At 36.0% G+C, this 20,557-nt stretch overlaps 1 protein-coding gene across 2 annotated transcripts in view; it reads left to right on the top strand.

Moving 5' to 3' along the window:
- Nucleotides 1–20,557, top strand: part of USP9X (ubiquitin specific peptidase 9 X-linked) — an 84,393-nt gene that overhangs the window by 42,035 nt on the left and 21,801 nt on the right. The window contains exons 23-32 of one of the 2 annotated variants that reach the window (XM_026067270.1): nucleotides 1,287–1,412; nucleotides 5,131–5,256; nucleotides 9,479–9,645; nucleotides 14,694–14,802; nucleotides 15,432–15,578; nucleotides 15,700–15,846; nucleotides 16,615–16,837; nucleotides 18,794–19,014; nucleotides 19,395–19,585; nucleotides 20,038–20,211. In XM_026067270.1, coding sequence (XP_025923055.1) covers nucleotides 1,287–1,412; nucleotides 5,131–5,256; nucleotides 9,479–9,645; nucleotides 14,694–14,802; nucleotides 15,432–15,578; nucleotides 15,700–15,846; nucleotides 16,615–16,837; nucleotides 18,794–19,014; nucleotides 19,395–19,585; nucleotides 20,038–20,211 — 1,631 coding nt within the window. The remainder of the gene's footprint in view (nucleotides 1–1,286; nucleotides 1,413–5,130; nucleotides 5,257–9,478; nucleotides 9,646–14,693; nucleotides 14,803–15,431; nucleotides 15,579–15,699; nucleotides 15,847–16,614; nucleotides 16,838–18,793; nucleotides 19,015–19,394; nucleotides 19,586–20,037; nucleotides 20,212–20,557) is intronic. The other variant, XM_026067271.1, reaches the window with a different exon arrangement.

Raw genomic sequence — 20,557 nt, 5'->3', positions numbered from 1 at the left:
CAGGTCCTTCTCCGCAGAGGTGCTTTCCAGCAGGTCAACCCCCAACCTGTACTGGTGCATGGGGTTATTCCTCCCTAGGTGCAGGACCCTGCGCTTGCCTTTGTTGAACTTCATGAGGTTTCTCTCTGCCCATCTCTCCAGCCTGTCCAGGTCTCTCTGAATGGCAGCACAGCCCTCTGGTGTATCTGCCACTCCTCCCAGTTTTGTGTCATCAGCAAACTTGCTGAGGGTGCACTCTGTCCCTTCATCCAGGTCATTGATGAAGAAGTTGAACAAGACTGGACCCAGTCCTGACCCCTGGGGGACACCACTAGCTACAGGCCTCCAACTAGACTCTGCGCCACTGATCACAACTCTGAGCTCTGCCATTCAGCCAGTTCTCAATCCACCTCACTGTCCACTCATCTAACCCCACTTCCTGAGCTTGTCTCTGAGGATGTTATGGGAGACAGTGTCGAAAGCCTTGCTGAAGTCAAGGTAGACAACATCCACTGCTCTCCCCTCATCTACCCAGCCAGTCATTCCCTCGTAGAAGGCTATCAGATTGGTTAAGCATGATTTCCCCTTTGTGAATCCATGCTGACTACTCCTGACCACCTTCTTGTCCTTCAAGAGAAGGAAACCTCCATTTTAGTGGAGCTGCCAAGGCTTACAGAGCTATGTCAGCCTCAGGAGAAGGAACTCCAAACTCAAACCAAGACAGAGAGGATAGAAACTTGTCCTGGATTCTGTTCCTTTTGTGAAAGGATGGTAAGAACAGGAGAATGTAATTTAGAGCACTATTAAAGAACTTTCCGTTCAAACTCAAATGCTTGATATGTAGTTAAATATAATGAACTCTGCATCCGTGTTCTTTCTGGCCACTAGTAGCTATTCAGAGGGAGACGTTATCTTAGAAAACTGTTTCTTTCGTACATCAGCAGAAAGGTAAGGAGGAGTTGTAATTCAAAAGATTCTATTAACTTGAAACAGCCAACTTGAAATTAACTATTAACTTGAAGTAACTAAACAAACCTGCAGCAATAAGTAGTTTCAGGCAAATGCCTCTCTTATCTACTCGTACCCTATGATCTTACACTGTAATGTACAATGTCTTCAGATGTGATGGTATCTAACTATTTTAGAGTGAGAGGTTTTCTTCTTGGCGTATATGATTTCTAAAGGTAGTTCTTCTTCCAAGATCATATCTATCCCCAGCAAACCCTTCTCAAGTAACTTTGTTTTCATATCTTCTTTTTTTTTTTTTCTCTCATGTAAAATAATTACTAAAAAATATTTTCTTCCAGATAAACCAGGCTACACATGACCAGGCAGTGGTGCTACAAAATGCCCTACAGAACATTCCCAATCCAACTTCAGAGTGCATGCTAAGAAATGTAGCAATACGTCTTGCACAGCAAATATCTGATGAGGTTGGTGAATTCCCTTCTGTATCACCTTTTCTTTTTTTATAGTATCATTTATTTCTTTACCCTTCTTAAATTTATTGCTATGTAAGAAATGGAATTTCCTCCAAAAATGACGTAAAACATTTGAGATACCATTCATACTCTGAATTAGTCAACTGCCTGTTAAAAGTATTTAGTGAGCTGTTTCTATATGGAATTGTGAAATTCAGTGTCCAGTATCATAAAGAGACACAGGTGAACTAGACAAGTTTCTGCACAAGCTCTTTAATGGATTGTGGATATTATCTTTGGATCAGTATTTCAGAAACTGTGTCGTAGATTTAAATAAATCAAGTTAACATTTTTCTTTAGAAAATATTTTCATGATGTTTTCTTCTTTTTGTTGTTCTTACTCTTGTGTCTTTGGTTTCTGAATAATATTCTCTTCTTGAAGAGAAGTGGAAAAAAGGGAGGGAGTTTTGAATATTGAGTATGATTTTAAAATGCTGTGGAGATTAAGCAAAAGTCCAAAATCATTACCAGTACATCTTTATATATTGAAAATGCTTTAATGACACAAGTGGAAAATTGGATTATGGATTTGGGGAAGGTTAGGCAATGTGCTTTGCAAATACGCTACTCTTTTATCTGTATAGTATGAGCAGCTCTGTTTTGATTTGGAATTATGAGTCATGTTAGTGAATAAATTAGAGAATTCTGCTGAATTCAGCAGAAGCTAAAGTCAGAGCTACTGCAACTTCTTCTTTCAAGGTGAATGAAGATCCCTTTGTTTCCGATGTGGAAGCAGTGAATAAAATTGTAATTGAACACTATATAAAAACAATCTCTGCAAGCCATCTCCAGAACATTTCTGAGATACCTAAATAAAAGCAGTCTAGTATTATCATCTTAATGTCAAAAAGTACAGCCTCTTTTATGAAGAGGAGGATCTGGAGAAATCACAGTATATTAAGCTGCAAGATGGAGCCATCTGTCTTCCATTAGTGGTGATACTGCATTTGTAGGCTGTTGTATATGTAAAATTGGCCAGTTGAGCTCTGATTTAATTAACTTTTTTCCACAGAAGAAATGGTTTTTGAGATCAAGGTATGAACAAGTCTTTTAAGTTATGCCTTTGTGTCTCTGGAGGGCTTTTGGAAAAAATATTTTAGCAAAGCACATCAAAGCAAACAAATCTGAATCTCTTTGTAACAGGTTACACAGTATTGTTGGTAAAGTATAGTCTTTAATTTTCTGTAAGTAATAAAACTGCTGTAGATCTAAATTTGGTATTTGTTCTAGTTTGCTATTGAAAAGGGTTTTTTTGTTTGTTTTTTTTCCCATGTATGTTTTGGTTGTCAAAGACTTTTCCTGTCACCTCACTTTTTTTTCAGAAAAGTTCTGACATGTTTTCTGTAGACCAGACAAAGAAGACTACAGGATAGAGAGAGGTCTTTCACCTTTCTGTAAAAATTTTGATACTTGAAGATTTTAAAACTAAGGGAAGATGAAAAAAAAATTGATCTTTCTTGCGGGGGGGTGACAAATTTTCCTTGTGATGCTGCTAGTGTAAGGTTGCTTTGCTTGTGATGAAGGTGAAATACTTTATTATTATTTTTGTTGTTTTTCTTCTAGACATTGTTCATACCAGTAGCAAGGATGCACATTGTTCAGGCCTCCTGATGAGGCTAGTGGATTAGTTAAGAGTCTTAGAGTCTCATTGTTGATTCAGTCTGAGCATTAGAAAAATGAAATTGGAATATTTTGAGAACTGTTTACCTAGGACAGATATAGAGTCATTTTTTTCTGCTTTTAAAGATTGTCTAATTTCTTGATAATGCTACCTTGAATATAGACTCCAGATACCTTGTTGAAAAGTTGATGCAAACTATAAATAATGGTAGATGTAGTATATAAATGTTTTGTGATGTTGTAAATTCACTATGAGATACACAGTTGAAGCCCTGTATCACTTAAAAGCTACCAACGTTTTTATGGGTCAGCTTTAATAAATGTATTCATTGTGTAATTAATTTAAAAAATGTATTCTGTAAATTGCTGCATCTTGAAAAGCGGTTTGATATGTTCTATCTTCTAATCTGAGATTTTAATTCTTCCGAAGAGGAATAATGCATTTCTATAGACAGTGTCAAACAAATACATAATATTTGGCACCTAAAGCTAATGTTTGCCCCACCATCTTGTCATTTGAATTTAATTTTAGAAATTATTGGTTACTAAGGAGTGTTACAATGACTCTGTGTTTGCTGAATTTATATTACATGGAGAAGAAAAATACAGCTGTTTCATTACGTTATAGCTGATGCTTACTTTTGCTAGATTCTAATTGGGTTTTATACTAAGCTGCACATTAAGTGGGAAGTAGTCAAATTCTAGACTTACTTGATAAATTCTGGACAAATATCTGACAGTTGTTTTTCATATAGTTAGAGAATCCTGCTTATTTTAATGTTTGAAGAAATAATACTAAACTTAGCTGTATAAATGGGTCTGGCTATTATAATACATTTCTGTATAATAAAAGTGGAATTAAATTCAAAATACTTTAAAAAAGAGCGCAAGATAGTAAGTTTTGGAATATAATACTTCTGAGCAGTATGGTTCCTTAATTTAGCTCGTTTAAGTGTGAATTCTCTGAGCCTAAATTAAGAAACAGACTCTTTTTGGTATTGGCTTATGTAAGCTATTGTGAATATGCTTGCCATCCCCTAATTTACGTGTTTAAAAATTTCCTTACCTTTATATGCAGTTGTCACTTAGTAAACTTGGGTGATTTTATAATCTGTCTAATATAGCCAAAGTAGAAAGAGAATACAATCATCTTCAAACCAAAAGCCTTTTCCCTAACTTAAATGGTTTAATTTTCTTCCTTAAAGAACAATTTTAAGGACTTGTTACTATGTTCATATGGGATTAGAAGCAAAGGGCAGAAATAGCTAAATGAACAGGAAATCCTAAAATATTTTAAATTGCTGTGATGCATCATACACAATTTGGTTTAGTTTTCCAAACACCTGTTCTGTAGGAGTTTGTCTGTAATGAATGCCTGCAGTACATTATAGAAATCAATGGATGTTAACTCAAACAATGCCTGAAATACTGAAGAATGATTCTGCATTCATAAGATGCATGGTCTGTGCATGATCTCATTTGTTTTAAAATCTGTATAACTTGAAGAACTCTCTTTATAATTTATCAGGTACTTCGATAAACTTTAGTTTGTCTAGCTATCAGATAGCATGATATATATCATGGGAGAAGAGGAGAAACAACCAGAAACAATCCTTATAGTATTTAAATGTTACATTACTTTATAGGCTAACTGCCTTCCAGATGTGTTTTGGGGTGTGTTTTTTTTTTCTCCAAATCAAGGTTGTTCTAGAATTGAAGTAAAATAAAAACAGGTGAAACATCTGTTCCAGTCATCCCAATGGTCTGTTCTCAAAATTTAGTCTGTAGTTGGCGATTTCTACTAAATCTTACTCTGAATCATTATCATGCATACTTACATTCTAACATAAAATGAAATATTAAATCATGAGTGAAATACAAGTGCTTTTCAAGGTGCAGTTTCTCTTTTATTTTTCCAATTTAAGGAGAAATTCTTGGTGTTAAGCTTTATACTTTTTATGAAGTTCATTATTGTAAGAGTTTAGATTCCATGATAACATTATTTGCAACTGTATTTTAATGTTCCTCTGATTTATTTCTTTGTTCCTAGGCTTCAAAATACATCCCTGATATCTGTGTTATCAGAGCAGTACAAAAAATTGTCTGGGCCTCAGGATGTGGGTCAGTTCAGCTGGTGTTCAGCTCGAATGAAGAAATCAGTAAAATCTATGAAAAGGTAAGAATTCCTAAACAACAACTTTTCTAGTGTCAGCCAGTTCAGACTCGGAGTGTGACCAGCTTTTAAGTAGTTATCTTGGTGGGAATGTGTTGTGGAGTCTAACATGTCTCCGCTGTCACACCATAGTTAAATATTCTGTTCCAGTTACCTCTTCTCAGTCACTATTTAATTGTAACTTGGATCAGTTCAAAAATGCAACCAGTCTGTTAACTGTTGTAACGTGTTTCTAGCATACTTACATTCCATATCTAAATATAAAATAAGCACTTCCTGCAGTGCTAATTTTTGTAGTCTTTAAACTTACGCTTAATCTGTAGAACAGACCTTTTATGTGCAGTCTGGAATGAAAAACATGAGCAGTTATATATCTGAGATGGGCATTGAAGCACTGGTGAAACTAGATAATTGCTAATGCTGTGTGGCTTTTTTTCCTTTATTATATACATATGGAAGCCATCAAATCTTTGAATCTTCATGGTTTAACATGCAGTTTACACAAATAGTTTGGGGGTATATTTCAGTAAGTTATTGCAAACCTTGTGCTTAATGAATGTGCATAATGAGTGGATTGCCTACTGTTAACCTAGAATTTTGACTGTGATCAAAAACACCTTCATGTTCTCTAAACACTTCAGCCTGATTTTATAAGACAAACAGGTGTAGTACTCATGAACACTTGCCTGAGAGTAAAAGGGAAAGGACTCTGAGATGTTTTATTCTTGGTGTATATTAGCCGTTGTGTTTAAATGATAAATTAGAGAGAAAATTTTTACTTTAGAAAAAAGCAGCATCTTTTCGTTTAGCCAACATAATGGTATAATGGCATCTGCTTGTCTCAAGTATCCTGCTCTCATTGCTGCTAGAATCACAGAATTGCAGAATGGTTGAGGTTGGAAGGGACTTCTGGAGATCATCTAGTCCAACCCCCCTGCTCAAGCAGGGTCACCTAGAGCACATTGCACAGGATCGCATCCGAGTGGGTTTTGAATATCTCCAGAGAAGGAGACTCCGCAACCTCTCTGGGCAACCTGTTCCAGTGCTCTGTCACCCTCACAGTGAAGAAGGTTTTTCCTCCTATTCAGATGGAACTGCCTGTGTTTCAGTTTGTGCCCGTTGCCTCACGTCCTGTCGCTGGGCACCACTGAAGAGTCTGGCTCCATCCTCCTGACACCCTCCCTTAAGATATTTGTATACATTGATAAGATCCCCTCTCAGCCTTCTCTTCTCTAGGCTAAAGAGGCCCAGCTCTCTCAGCCTTTCCTCATAAGAGAGATGCTCCAGTCCCCTAATCATCATGAAAATGACTTTTCATGAAATGTAAATTTTTTTGAGTGATATAATTTGCATTTATATTGTGGTTTAGTTAGTGTGACAGTTCAGAAACAGCAAGATGTGCACTCTTATATCTGTAGATTTGATGTGTGTATGAGGAACAGTAGTGCAGTAGAGAAAATGCACTTAATGAAGCTCCTTGAACTAAAGGGAGGGGACCAGAACGAAATAAAATTCTGTGCACGCTTCTCATCCTCCCAGTGCGCTGACCAACATATAGTTTCTGGTACAGTTGGGAGTATACCTTGTGCTGCAGGTTTAAACCTGGCAAAGTTTATTTCCTACTTGGCTCAATGATCAAGTTGTTCAAGGGTAATGTGGAAAGGTATTGTCTCTTGCTGTGGCTTAAAAATACTCTAAATATGATCGCTTCTCCTGTACACTGCACTGACTGAGATGCTGTTTTTGCTGCAGCGGTTACTGCTGTTGATACGTAACATTTAAAACATTATTCTGCTCTTAGACATGCCTAACTTATTGTGTCTGTGCTCTTAGAACTAAGGAGGCTTTTTCACTCTGATTTCAGTATCTTGCTTTATTTTGGTTTTTATATCTTTCTGGGTGAAAATTATACAGTTCAATTCTGTAAAAATATTTTCAAACAATTCAAGTATTAAAACAAGGTGGAGTTTAAGCTTTACATAGGCCTTGTCCTCTACTTGGGGAAAAGTTATCAGTGTTTTGTATGAACGTTGTTATTGGTCGTTCCTCAAAGGTTGGTGGGGTTTTCTGTTTTTTTATTATTGTTGACATTGATACGGACACTTGTAGTAACACTGATCAGCTGCATTTCATTTATATTAAGCAAAAGGGAAATAGAAGGGAAAAATTTGGAAACTGTAAAATGTGGAAGAAATTGCAGAAGTAGTGAGAAGGAGAAATAAAGTACATTTAGATAGTTAAATTTTTAACATTAGAAGAGAGAAAGGTATCACAGAAATTGAGGAATATGATGCAAGAAAAGACACATTCTTAATTTAAGAGACGTACTTGGTTACAGAACACAGCAAGTAACTCCTTTGGTAATTTTATGAAAATTCAGTATTCTGGTGACTGGGAAAAACTGGCTTATGCTTACATCATAACCACATAATACAGAGTTAGTTAATCAGCCCATTTTTCTCCCCGAGGAATTACACTAAGAGGGGAAAAAATGATTTAAGAGAAATGCTTCTTGTTTCCTAAGTTAACCACTAAACCCTAAATTTTTTTTAACCCTTAGATTATAGGAGCATTTTGCTAAGTCTGAGGGGAGAAAATTTACTGCTAAATAGTAGTTTAAAAAAAAGATTGATTTTTGTGGAATCAGGAAGGACATGTCAAGATTCTTAAAAACAAATATGAAAGGCAACTATGGTAAATGGGTTTTGCAGTGACACTTCAGAATAGTCATGTCAACTGTGACTTCTGAAAAATGTTAAGTTTAGAATCCTCTTAAAGTGCTCAACTGGTGAATTCAATTAAACTTTTTACTAAAGTCAAGATAAATTATTTTGAGAGTACAATTTTTATGGGATCTTTTTTGCCTCCTACCAAAAAATATCTGACATGACAATCCTCTTAGTGGCCAGAGATGACTACATGTGATTTTCTGTAACATCAGGCTGCCGTTTCATTACTAACTGAGAGCAGGACCTTACCTATCTGAAGCACTGTTAAGTATGCTGCTTATACAGACCAGTCAGCCTGGGTTGACTAAGTGCAGGGAAGTTATTGGGTTAGTATAAAGTTTTCTTTGCCTTTCTACTAGATCCCTGCACCCATGCAGAAATAATTATTTTTCTAAACAGGGTTTCAGTGCAGAGCAGGTGCATTCTTGAACTGCTGAAAGCATTCTGCTTTTATTTTCATATCTTTAGACAGGTCAGAAATGCCAGATCCTCCCACTGTAGTTAGTGACCTTCTCCCATTTTAGTTGTGCAAAGACAAAATAGTGTCTGTTGCCAGCCTGAGACACACTTCGTCTTCTGCTACTGCTCTTTACAGTTACTTCTCTTCTGCATTCTAAACCTTTCTTTTTGCCTACTTCCTATTATCTTTCCATGTATAAAACAGATACTTATTTTATGTTTCTGGTTAATATTGCTAACCTGCAGCCATGATTACTGATGATTTAAGGTTGAAACCTGCTTGCATTCAGTTTCTCCATAACTTCTTTAAGCTAATTAATTATGGCTTAAATGGAGGAGAGGGCTTGCTTTTATTCTCAAAGCAATTATTTTGGGAAAATGTAACAAAATCAACTCATTTGGTTCAAGTATTTAATGGAAAGAATAATTTACGTTCCAATTAGAAATATTATCCTTTCATATTTCAAAAGTCACCAGAGCAACTCCACTTGACATTTGGTTCAGCTATTTCACATTTTTGAAAAATAGTGAAGTGCTGAACAAATTCTAGCAATGTTAAGATGATGTTGGTTAAGTCAGTCTGAATATCAAAGTTTGTAAAACTGTGGATTTCTTGAGTAATTGTACATCACTACAGCCTTGCTCTGCTGAAAGGGTAACTGTTTTCAAAGCTTTAAACTCTAGATTCTGAGCAGAACAGGAAAGCATCTTGTTTTTAAAATATATAAATATATATTATATATATTTAACAACAATACTAAGTCATGTAACTTTTGCTTACAAGCTTTCCATTTAGCTTATGGCATCTTAAGTTGGTGCTCTGAAACCTCCTTTGAGAAATACAGTACTAGAAATTTAGGTCATCCCGCATAGTGCTTTGAATCGCATTTGAGTGTAGTGTGTGAAAATATATGGCATTAATAATCGCTTAGTATACAAATTCTTGGTTTGTGTTTGTATTTAGAATTCACCTGGAAGCTGATTGGGTTTCTCTGATCTTTTCTCCGTACCCACTTCATGCTATCTTATTTTCACAGACAAATGCAGGAAACGAACCAGACGTGGAAGATGAACAAGTTTGCTGTGAAGCGTTGGAGGTGATGACACTGTGTTTTGCTTTGATTCCAACGGCACTGGATGCACTCAGTAAAGAAAAGGCATGGCAGACATTTATCATTGATCTGTTATTGCACTGTCACAGCAAGTAAGTTTTTGTTTTTACATCACATGTATTATTTTACAATTCAAAATGAATATAAAGCCTAAACATAGTGCAGTGATTTCTTATTTTAATGTTTTTTTCTTTTAAACTGAGTGAGTCTGTTCAAAATTGACATGATGAGCGTGTGTTAAACTTTTGATAAGCTTTGGGCAATTCTGATATTTTGTATGAATCAAATTTTTATGATAAATTGTCACTTGCAATTGTCTTAATTTATTGCTTAGCAATATAGTTGTGCAACTTGGATACCTATCCTAAAGTGGTAGCTTTATCACTCCTGCCTTCTCTGTACTCCTAAGAAGCACATTCTCAAACCGCATGGACACCTGATAATGTGCTGTTTATGTCTTCAGAGTAATTTATATAGAATAAAACTTTAATTGCTCTATATTTCCTAGAAATTATGCAAATACTTGATATGTTAGAATATTTAGGTGACTTAAGTGTAGTAGAACTTTACCATAAATATTTTTTCTCCTTCTGATAAGTAAAGGCAAGATACAGTGCTGGCAGTATGAGGAGGTGGGAAGTTAAGATTTAATCTTCCGGGTTTCCTGTATCAGAGTGGTCAGCTTGTGACTCTTGATCTTCATTTGACTCACAAATATTTTATGTAGAGCTGTCACACTGGGGGTGTCATGGCTGGCAGGAGCAATGTCTTGTGGAACCCTTAGCTAGGTTGGAAGGGGGGAGGACAACCTAACAGGAGCTGCCAAGAGTGTGGTCAGGTTGTCCTGCAGTGCAGTTCAGGGACCTCTTGTTATCTCCAGGTGAAGCTATCCCTAGTGTTCTCCTCCTTTTCTGCAGTACCTGTACGATGCATATCTTGTGGCTTTTAGACCATCTGAAATTGTAACGTGAACTACCCATGTTTGCATTTTTAGAAATCATCCAGGCAGAAGATTTTTGCATATTGTTACTAAATTTGAGGTTACCAGAGTACAAATGCGTAGAACTATTACTAAAGATCTAATGATAGTTTTATCAGAAATTTCCACTGTTGTTCCAGGAGTATTTTTAAATTTAAGAAATGATAGAGATCAGAAATTACTCAAGTCATAGTTGTCCAAGCAGCATGGTGGGTTGTTTTCTTTTTTAGACAAAACAGGTCATAAAGTTTTATGTCCAGGAATATTCACCATAACAAGAGGATCGATAGTATTGTTAAAGCATTCCTTTATAGTTAACTACTTGCATATGTTGGTGGAACTCTGGCATATTGTAATTAAAATTTCACCAGTTTTAGTGGGTGCAACCTGTGATACTGAATTTTGCATTTTCAGCTTCGCTGAAGCTTGCTGTCCTCATGTAGGTTAGATAAGTTGTTATATCCAGGTGTGTGTGTCTGTCTGTCTTTTTGCTGCAAGAACTCATTCACAAAATAGTCAGCTGCACTAATGATTAAAAAAAACCCTGTATATAGAATGAGATATGTTTCACTGTGTTACTCACAAAATTAATTTACTCCCAAATTTTTTAAGTTTTACATTTACAGTGTGATGTAAAATATTAAAATAGTTATTAGCAAAAAAGCAGTGTTTTGGTTTTACAAACATATAGTGCCAATGACAAACCTAAATTAAAGACGAGTATTCTTACTGTTTCAGTCTTTGAAAACTGCAGATGCTTTTTGTGATGATTTTCCTGTTTTGGTCATATTTCCATAAGGGAGTGAACACTTGGTTCAAACTGGGAACTTTTACATCTATAAATCTTAAACAGTTTATCTCTGAATTCCATTATACAGTTTGAGATGAATCATCAGTCTGTTGCATCTACCAGAGGTTGTGACTGAGCTTGAAAGTCTTTTCAGCAAGGCCTACAGTCTTTATCTACAGATGTGGAAAAACTGTCATGGCTTTGCCAGTCTCTTCCAATGGTGAATCTTCTTGCTGGTTTGGATTTTGCTGACTGAAATTTGACTCCCAGTTATTTCATATTGTTGTGCCTAGTGAATGGCTGACTGTTATACTTTCCTTCCTATAATATTGGAAGAAACTAAATTTGCCTCCAAGCTGGGGCTTCTCTTTCCGCATGTTTTGTTGTCATGATAGCCAGAGTCTGAACAGCAGTGGGTTTGTTCCCCAGGTTTTTTTATCTTTTTGTCCTTTAAAAATAATGTAGTAGCATTAATGGATGGCTTTTATTTGTTGTTCTCAGAGGAAATAAAAATTTTTAAGGGATTCTCTTATTCAAGTAGACTGCTGATCAGCGCCTTATCTTTGTTTTTTCTCCCCCCAGAATGGGAAATGAGCTGAATTTATTGTATGAAAAAATGGATCATATCTGTTCATACAAGAAGCTAACAACTGAGCCCTTTTTTTCCTCATACGCTTATAAAACTAGTGATACACATGGTAATCTCGCTAAGAATGCAGCGGTACTGTCCATGATTAAATGATCGGTTGATTAGGATAGCTTAAACATCAGGAGAAACAGAAGATGTTTCTGAAAATGAAGGCTGTGCGGTTGATCTAAGCTAAAGAAATGTTACTCTTATGAGTTAATATGGAAACAAATGAGTTTCTGCAGTGCGGAGAAGGCTTAGCAAGCATCAAACACAATTCCAATTACCCTTCCATTTTTAACTGCTGTTCCCTTATCTTCTAATGGTAATCGGAGAACAATGTGAGCAAAATTATGCATGAGAGAAAATGTTTTTGGTGCACCATAAAAGACAGGGGAGATGATCAAGTTCAGATCTTGCAAATATGATCTTTTTGGAAAAGATTGTTCATTTGTTTTTCCTTTCAGAGGTTGAAATCGTGCAGGACTTTTCCTGGTTTCATCATAGCATACCCAATATACACATAAACTGAGAAACAGAATACCAAATGTTAAATCTAAATACTAGAGCAGCTCATATTTTCCAGGCATAAAGTCATTTGGTCTCATAAAGGTAAATGATTTAAGTCATGAATCCTGAATGTTAGACTGGCTTTGGAAACAATAGATAACTGAATATAGTCCTGGAACCCAGAAGTGTTCCACTGATAGCCCCAAGTGTTGACTGGCAATGTCAAAGGTACATGTCAAAAAACCAAGTGAAGTAAGAATTATTACTGTCCGTGAAAAGCTGTGGCACTTAAACCCATTGAACAGGCTGATTTCTGTTACGTTAACTAAGCAGAAATAGGTATCTTGGAGCTGTCAATGGGATGAGATTCAGGTTGCCTTAGTTGGAGGCATTTGGCCACCAGCTGCCTTTCCAGATGAACACGAGTTCATCATGCATCTTGTCCTATCTGCCAGCTTTAGGCAGCTGTTCTGGTGTCTAAAATGGCTCTAGATCCCTGTGGTTTAGGCTTCTGAATGCTTCCCATGGTTCCTTAATAGAATAGGAATACTCCTGTAAAGCAGCAGATTCTTACAACCTCACAAAAAGACAGTGCTTTTGTTCAAATAATACATACACCTTAGAGACGTAACAGCATGAAGTATGTATTTCTTCAGTTGTCTTTCTCACTTTAGGGAAATACCATCTTTTTATTATTATTATTATTATTATTATTTCATTCTGCCTTTAAATGCCTGAACCTCAGGAGTGTCCATGTGATGTGTTCCAAGCAGTTGAAGGCTTGCATCTTAAAAGAAATTCTTAAAAGAAGTTTTATGAAAACATCAGCTCAGCAGTCATATCCTATAGAATGTTACATATTATTAAGAACAAAACAGGCCCCCTTCATCCCACAGTCTTCTACAACTCAAAGCAATATAGAACTTGCAAAGATCAGAAAAGGGTGACAAGGGAGATCAAAGCTCTGAAATGACTTCCATCCGAGGAACAGCTGAATAGCTTGGGGCACTTTGTATTGGAAAAGGGATAAATGGTAGGAGGAGAATACCCCAGAGACCTTTAAAATCAGAAGTAGCAAAGGGAGAATAAACAGAGAACAGTTTTTCACTCCCTTTCGTAGTGTAAGAACTTATTGGGCATAATATTTAAGCAATGTAAACCTTCAGTTTGGAAACAGTTTGGGGGGTTCTTTCATGAATTTGTCCAGTGAGGGCTATTAAATGTGGCTTTTGGTAGTCTTGTTGAACTGCAAATTGCTAGAAGCTGAGAGAATATTTGGGAGAAGTATGACTACATGCTTCCCTCTTCTTGTGCTCTTTCCTAGATGTATACCAGAGACAGGATGCTAGGCTGGGTGCATCTTTGCTCTTACCCAGTAAGGTCATTCTTATCTGTCTTTGAAGCACAATTAACCATACTTGAAGGTACTCTCAAGGAAATGAGATTCTTATATGTGCCTTCCACAGTGACCCCATGGGCAGAATAGAGTGACAGCCACACCAAAAAGACTCTAAAATCTAGTTTCTTGTATGTTGAGACATTAATTTTTTTCTCCTTCTGAGCAGAATTGTTTCAAGCAGTTTTCACATGATAAAATATTAAGACAATTAAGATAGGACTTTTAAGAATAGGCTTTGCCTTATACCTTTTTCCCTTAAGATTTCCATTCCCAGTGCAAGATAACTGGACAGATTAAGTTCTTAAATGGAAAATTTCTCTCAACTTTAATTCTGGCCACTTGAATGTTCAGGGCACTCCTCTTTTCTTATTTCTTTCTAATGATAAATTTTGATCACTTTAGAGATGCTCAGCAAACTGCTTTAGTGATATGGAAAAGTATTTTTATTGGGATTGTTTTATTTTGTCTTTCAGGCACAACTGAGAAGTGATTAGAAAAAAAAACATTTAGGGTTTCAAATGGCATGTTGAGCTATGAAATATTGACTGGCAGTTGTGCAGATTTGTGGCTAGGTGCTAGTAAGTTCCTGTTTGTTTGTGGAACAGGTTGTGTAATAATAATTCACATTTCTAAAATTTTCCTGCAAGTGAGTCTGTGAAGAGAAACAAATGATAAGCAGTGAAGAATGAAACTATCCCCGTTTCTTTCTTACTGTTTACCGCCATTTTTCTAAAGCTGCACAATAACAATAGATAAGCACAGCTTTCAAGGTTTTTTGAGTGTTCTTTTAGATGGGGAGATTGCATGTAATGTTTTTTATTAAACGATTTTCAGAACTGTTCGTCAGATGGCGCAGGAGCAATTCTTTTTAATGGCTACCAGGTGTTGTATGGGACAGAGACCTCTCCTTTTCTTCATAACCCTGCTGTTTACTGTTCTAGGGGTAAGTGTCTAGAGGTAAAGGCTTTCAGTACAGCGTGAATTTCTGTAAAAAGTAGTAAGACACAATACCTACAAGAACAGGCAAATTGCTATTAACAGCAATCACTAAAATATTACTTTCTTTTGACCTATATCATGGCAGCACAATCCATATCAGTTTGAGTGTGAGGGGGAACTTTTATGCATGTTCTGATAAGAGCGTGAATAAAATTTAACATATGCATTTGATTTTCGGTGAATGCTAACCTTAAAGTAAAAAGTTATCATTAGCAGATTAGATGGGGATACCTACACTTTTGAGAAGTGCAGTTCTTGCCTTATTTTACTAGGCCTGCCAGGGCTTTTTAAATTCTGCATGCTTGTGGTTCTTGAACATTGGATCATCTCACTGTTTTTTCCCACTTCAGGTATAGAAAGCCCTGGTTAAAATAGTCCAGAAACAAATATGTTATTTACTAACAGCTAAATACAATTGTTTAACTTCCAAAAGACTAAAAAAAAATCTTGCTGCTTTTATTTTCCCCTTTCTCTCCTTTCATATTTACTCTCAGTTTAGGAAAAATGTTTGTATTGCACTATAAACAGAAACACATATGAATTACAGATTATTTATATTTTTGGTTTATGTAGAGTACTGCAAGAGAGAGAGCTAAGCATTCTGGAGACTACTTCACTCTCTTAAGACATCTTCTTAACTATGCTTACAACAGTAATATTAATGTACCCAATGCTGAAGTTCTTCTCAATAATGAAATTGACTGGCTTAAAAGGATTAGGGTAAGTTTTAGAATCAGTTTATTTCTGATAATAAGCTTTTTGCTGTTTGGTTGTAAAGTACGGTTTTAAGCTTTCTAAAGGTATGTCATTTAGAGTATCCTAACTTTCTTTTAAATGACAGGATGAAGTAAAAAGAACAGGGGAAACAGGTGTTGAAGAAACTATCTTAGAGGGTCACCTTGGAGTAACAAAAGAGTTGTTAGCATTCCAGACACCTGAAAAGAAATACCATATTGGTTGTGAAAAAGGAGGTGCTAATCTCATTAAAGTAAGTGCAAGTTTTCTGACCTGTGATGTTTTTTGATCTTTGCTATAAATCAGTGAAAGGCAACTTCATATTTTGTGGTCTGAAACCACAGAAGATACCAATTTACCTGTTTGATAAGGGCTTCTAATTGGAGTTTAAAATTCTCTTAAAAAAAAAAAAAAAACTTCATTCATGAGTCTTTAGCATTCTGGTTCTTCAGAACCACTGTGTTTGGACTTGCTATGACCTAGTAAACTGTTACACCAAGACTCAACCATCACACAAGAATAGCAAGCTAAATACATGATAGTCCTGTATAGGACTGCTTTCTTTCCTTAGCCCATATTCCGCACCTCCCCCTTCCCCCCCCCACCATACACACACACATGTTCCTCCTTAGTGCTATTAATGCTTATGGTAGGTTTAAACAAATAGATAACATTTGAACATCTTTTTAATATCAGTAGTGTTTTCTTTGTATCTATCAGTGTTTGTTCAGCATTAATTGATAAAGGGCTTTGCAGATAATACCAGTTTGGCATGATTTTTTTTTACTGATTAAGATTAATACAGATTTATACTCAAAATTTTTTTGGGGGGGGAGGGGAGAATCATGGAATTGTTGTATTTGAAATTTAAAAGCTCAGATCAGTCCCAATTCTAACTCTTGGTATTTTTAAGGACTCCTTCAGTTTTCAGACATTTATTCATGTAATAATTTCCAGTCTGTTGTAAAATAGCAAACATTTTTATGGTAACAGGTAATTTATTTTCTTTTGTCTCTTTCAGGAACTGATAGATGATTTCATCTTTCCTGCATCCAATGTTTATTTACAATACATGAGAAATGGAGAATTGCCTGCTGAGCAGGCCATACCTGTCTGTAGTTCACCAGCTACTATTAATGCTGGCTTTGAGCTACTGGTTGCACTAGCAGTGGGATGTGTCCGAAATCTCAAGCAGATAGTAGACACCTTGACTGAAATGTATTACATAGGTACAGCAATCACTAGTATGTAATATTTTCTTAACCATCTCTTTTCTATTTATTTAATGTCTATGTTATGTATAAGTTTTGTTTATTTTATCAGCTGATCTAGATACTGGTTTTTTTAAGTTTGTAGTTTGTCTGTAGTTCCTTTTAAGGTTGCAAAATCAGGCCATCAAAAGTAAGAAATGTTTGTTAGTGTAGCCTTTATTTGGCCTTCTTTATGCAGCTAACACGCCAACTTGCATTACATGGTTGCTTCCAAGTTCCGGCTTCAGCCACTTCCACTGTCTGACTCTTCGTACCCTGATCTCTGGCTACTCCTCTCTGTCCCTGCCAGCTTGCAGGCACCTCATACTGTCTGCATCTTCTGCTTCTGTTTCATTGTTTCAGGCTCTGCCTAACCAGACCCAGCACCTCATCAGGTATCTTCTGCTTAGTTCTAGTTTCAGTCTCTTGGCTGCTCACCAAATTTGTCATTATCATCCGTACACAGGCACACATTTGCTGTCCTGTTTCCCTTTTTAACTCTGTACTACTTGTCTGCTTGTCGTAGTTCTTTCTCTCTCCTCAGTTTTAGTCTTGGATTCAGCCCAGCCATGCGCTTAAAGAACTTTCTCCTTCTCCCTGGAGAAAGGTTATAGCAATTGCAGTATGTACAAAAGTATATACAAGTTAGTGTTTCAAAAGCTTATGGTCAAATGAAATTTGGGCTGGTTTTCACAGGGATGGCAAAAGGCACATACTTGATGCAAAGATCTTGTTACCAATAAAAAGCACACAAGACTTTTTAAAAATGAACTAATGGGAACATATTTTGTGCAACCCTAAATAGGATAGTTACGCGGTTTCAGCTATAATATTAACAGGAAAAATAGACTGATGTGGGAGATCTCACAGAATATTTAAACTTGTATAGTTTAGCAAAATTGTAAGTAGAAATGGTATCCCATAGTAAGAATTGCCCATTGCCTATCACGATACCAGTGCTGCTTGCCCAGTTGGTAGTATGAGTCAGTCATTTGAGTCTCTGTGCCTTATCTGTGAGGTTTTTCAGTCTCTTGCTATTTGTTTCCATCTTAAATGAAAAAGACAGCTCTGTAGTTTCCCCCTGCCCCATCCTTTTTTCTTCACCCTCTCGTATTGGGGAATAGTATATTTATTACTTCACAATTGGAAGGATTTTATGGCATTTCCTTCAATTAAAATATTTAATAAGCATATTGGAAGGCCAAATCTTCACAGAATGTCAGACAGGAGAGAGTACATATGTTTTGAACAGAACTTCTGTGTTTATTGTGCTTCATACACCCAGGAAAGCTATCCTATAAACATGCATGTGCGTGCACACACACTTTGCTTTCACACCAGAATTGTTTGTGTTAAAAACCACAGAACAACATGCTAGTGTGACAAGCCTATGATTGTAAATGTACTTTGAAGTGATGTGACAGGTCTAAGGGAGGAGACTCGGGAAAAAAATCTACCATAGGTCATATAGATAGCATTATCTAAAACTGTTTTCCATCTTGGTAAGGAAAAGTGAGTCAAAAGCGAAATGTTGCAATGTGAGAAAGATTATAAGATGGTAAAATGATTGTGAATTGGTTATGTACTCTAAATTCACTTCATACTACTAACTGATCTTGAATTCTTCAACTGAGAGATTTACTAGTGTTGAGGGAAGACTTCTGTTTGGTACATAATTATACTGAATTTTGCTTAGCCACCTTTTTAGCTAAGCAATAAAACAAAATGGTGTAATGCATTGTTAAGGTTACAGATAGAATTATCATTAGTAAAAATTGTGTTGATTTTAGCAATTAAGTTTTCTGGGCAATATTTGTTTTATTAAACTGTGGTATGATACAGACTAACACTGATTTTAATTTTGTGGAATTGTCTTCAGTACCATAACTGATGCTCTAATTGTTTGATAATAAAGTAGTTTTCTAATCACCTTCTGCTTTTTTCTCTTAGCTTGTGAAGCGCTTACTGAATGGGAATATCTACCACCTGTTGGGCCTCGACCACCAAAGGGATTTGTAGGATTAAAAAATGCTGGTGCCACTTGTTACATGAATTCTGTCATTCAACAACTATACATGATTCCAGCCATCAGAAATGGGATCCTTGCAATTGAAGGCACAGGCAGTGATGTAGATGATGATATGTCTGGGGATGAGAAGCAGGACAATGAGGTAAATTTGATTATGTAGAATTTGTTTATCATCTTTAAAATAGAATTCTATTTCATGAAAAGGTTATAAATTTCAGTTACTAATCACTTTGCTTTCTATTCTGCTAGCAGTGGAGACAACAGTGTAATATTTCTTATTTGAACAGGCCTGCTGTCAGAGAAGGAGTTCAAAAGATCCAAGTAGCAGGCTTTGCAGATTCCACCTCTTGGATTTGTGCTCAGAAGCACCATACGCTATTTCTGTTGCTGTATCTCAGTTAACACATACAGAAAACTTTTCAGACAGGAGTATGGAATGCCTTTGATATGTAGGTGTCTCATAGCTAGTTGTATCTCGTATTTATTCTAACAAAATTAATTGCACACTTTTTTTTTTTTCAGAGTAATGTTGACCCACGAGATGATGTATTTGGTTATCCACATCAGTATGAAGACAAGCCAGCGCTGAGTAAAACAGAAGATAGAAAAGAGTACAATATTGGAGTTCTGAGGCATCTTCAAGTTATTTTTGGTCATTTAGCAGCTTCCAGACTCCAGTACTATGTACCAAGAGGGTTTTGGAAACAATTTAGGTAAATAGAAAATTAATTTTTAGTATTGATATCCGTTCACTGGAACACTGAAATAGAACAAAATTAATTGTAGTAGAAGAAATGATAGTAATGTTAAGAAATTTAAATTAGCAGAACTTGTGCAGCTTGGTACCTGCTGTCCTACATTTCCACCATTCTGTGGAAGTCTGTTAGTAGAACAAAATTTGAAGCAACATGGCAAATTTGAATTCCAGCAGTTCTTGAACTAGATATTAAATTTTTGAATTAAATATTAAGTTATACACAAAAGCTTACTTTTACTTACTAGTTGGTAAGTGTCAAGGACAGAGTGCCAATTGGTACACTACTTCACAAACCAGTAGTTTTACCTAGTAAGGAGGAGGGATGAGTAACTTGAATAATTCTTTGAAAAAAAACTTGTCAGAGGACAAAATGAAAAATATTTGACAAAAATGTGGTTTTCTTTTCAGACTTTGGGGTGAGCCTGTAAATCTGCGTGAACAACACGATGCTTTAGAATTTTTTAATTCCTTGGTGGACAGTTTAGATGAAGCTTTAAAAGCTTTGGGCCATCCAGCAATGTTAAGTAAAGTTTTAGGAGGCTCCTTTGCTGATCAGAAGATTTGTCAAGGATGCCCACATCGGTAAGTGTTTAGGATTCTCCTTACTAACAGTAAATCAATCCGTATTTGTATAAGACGACTATAACAAAGATACTGTAAAGCACACAACCTTATAAAAGTGACTGAAGAATCAGGAATGTGTGTGGTTCTTTTTTTTTTTTTCTTTTTTTTAATTAATTGGTTTGTTACTTTTGTTTGCTACAGACTTAACATTCATTATGTTATACTGAAGTGCCTTGAAATATTTTATTTTTGCCTCCGCTTAACAGACTGAATGTGAAGCATTGTATGTTAATCAGGGGAGAGAAAGGTGTATTTTTTTTCATATTAAAAGTGAAAACATCTTGAGGACCAGTTGCAATGAATA

The sequence above is a fragment of the Apteryx rowi genome, unplaced genomic scaffold (genome assembly GCF_003343035.1).
Source record: "Apteryx rowi isolate R43461 unplaced genomic scaffold, aptRow1 scaffold_257, whole genome shotgun sequence".
Classification (NCBI taxonomy): domain Eukaryota; kingdom Metazoa; phylum Chordata; class Aves; order Apterygiformes; family Apterygidae; genus Apteryx; species Apteryx rowi.
This window is presented reverse-complemented; position numbering and strand designations above follow the sequence as displayed.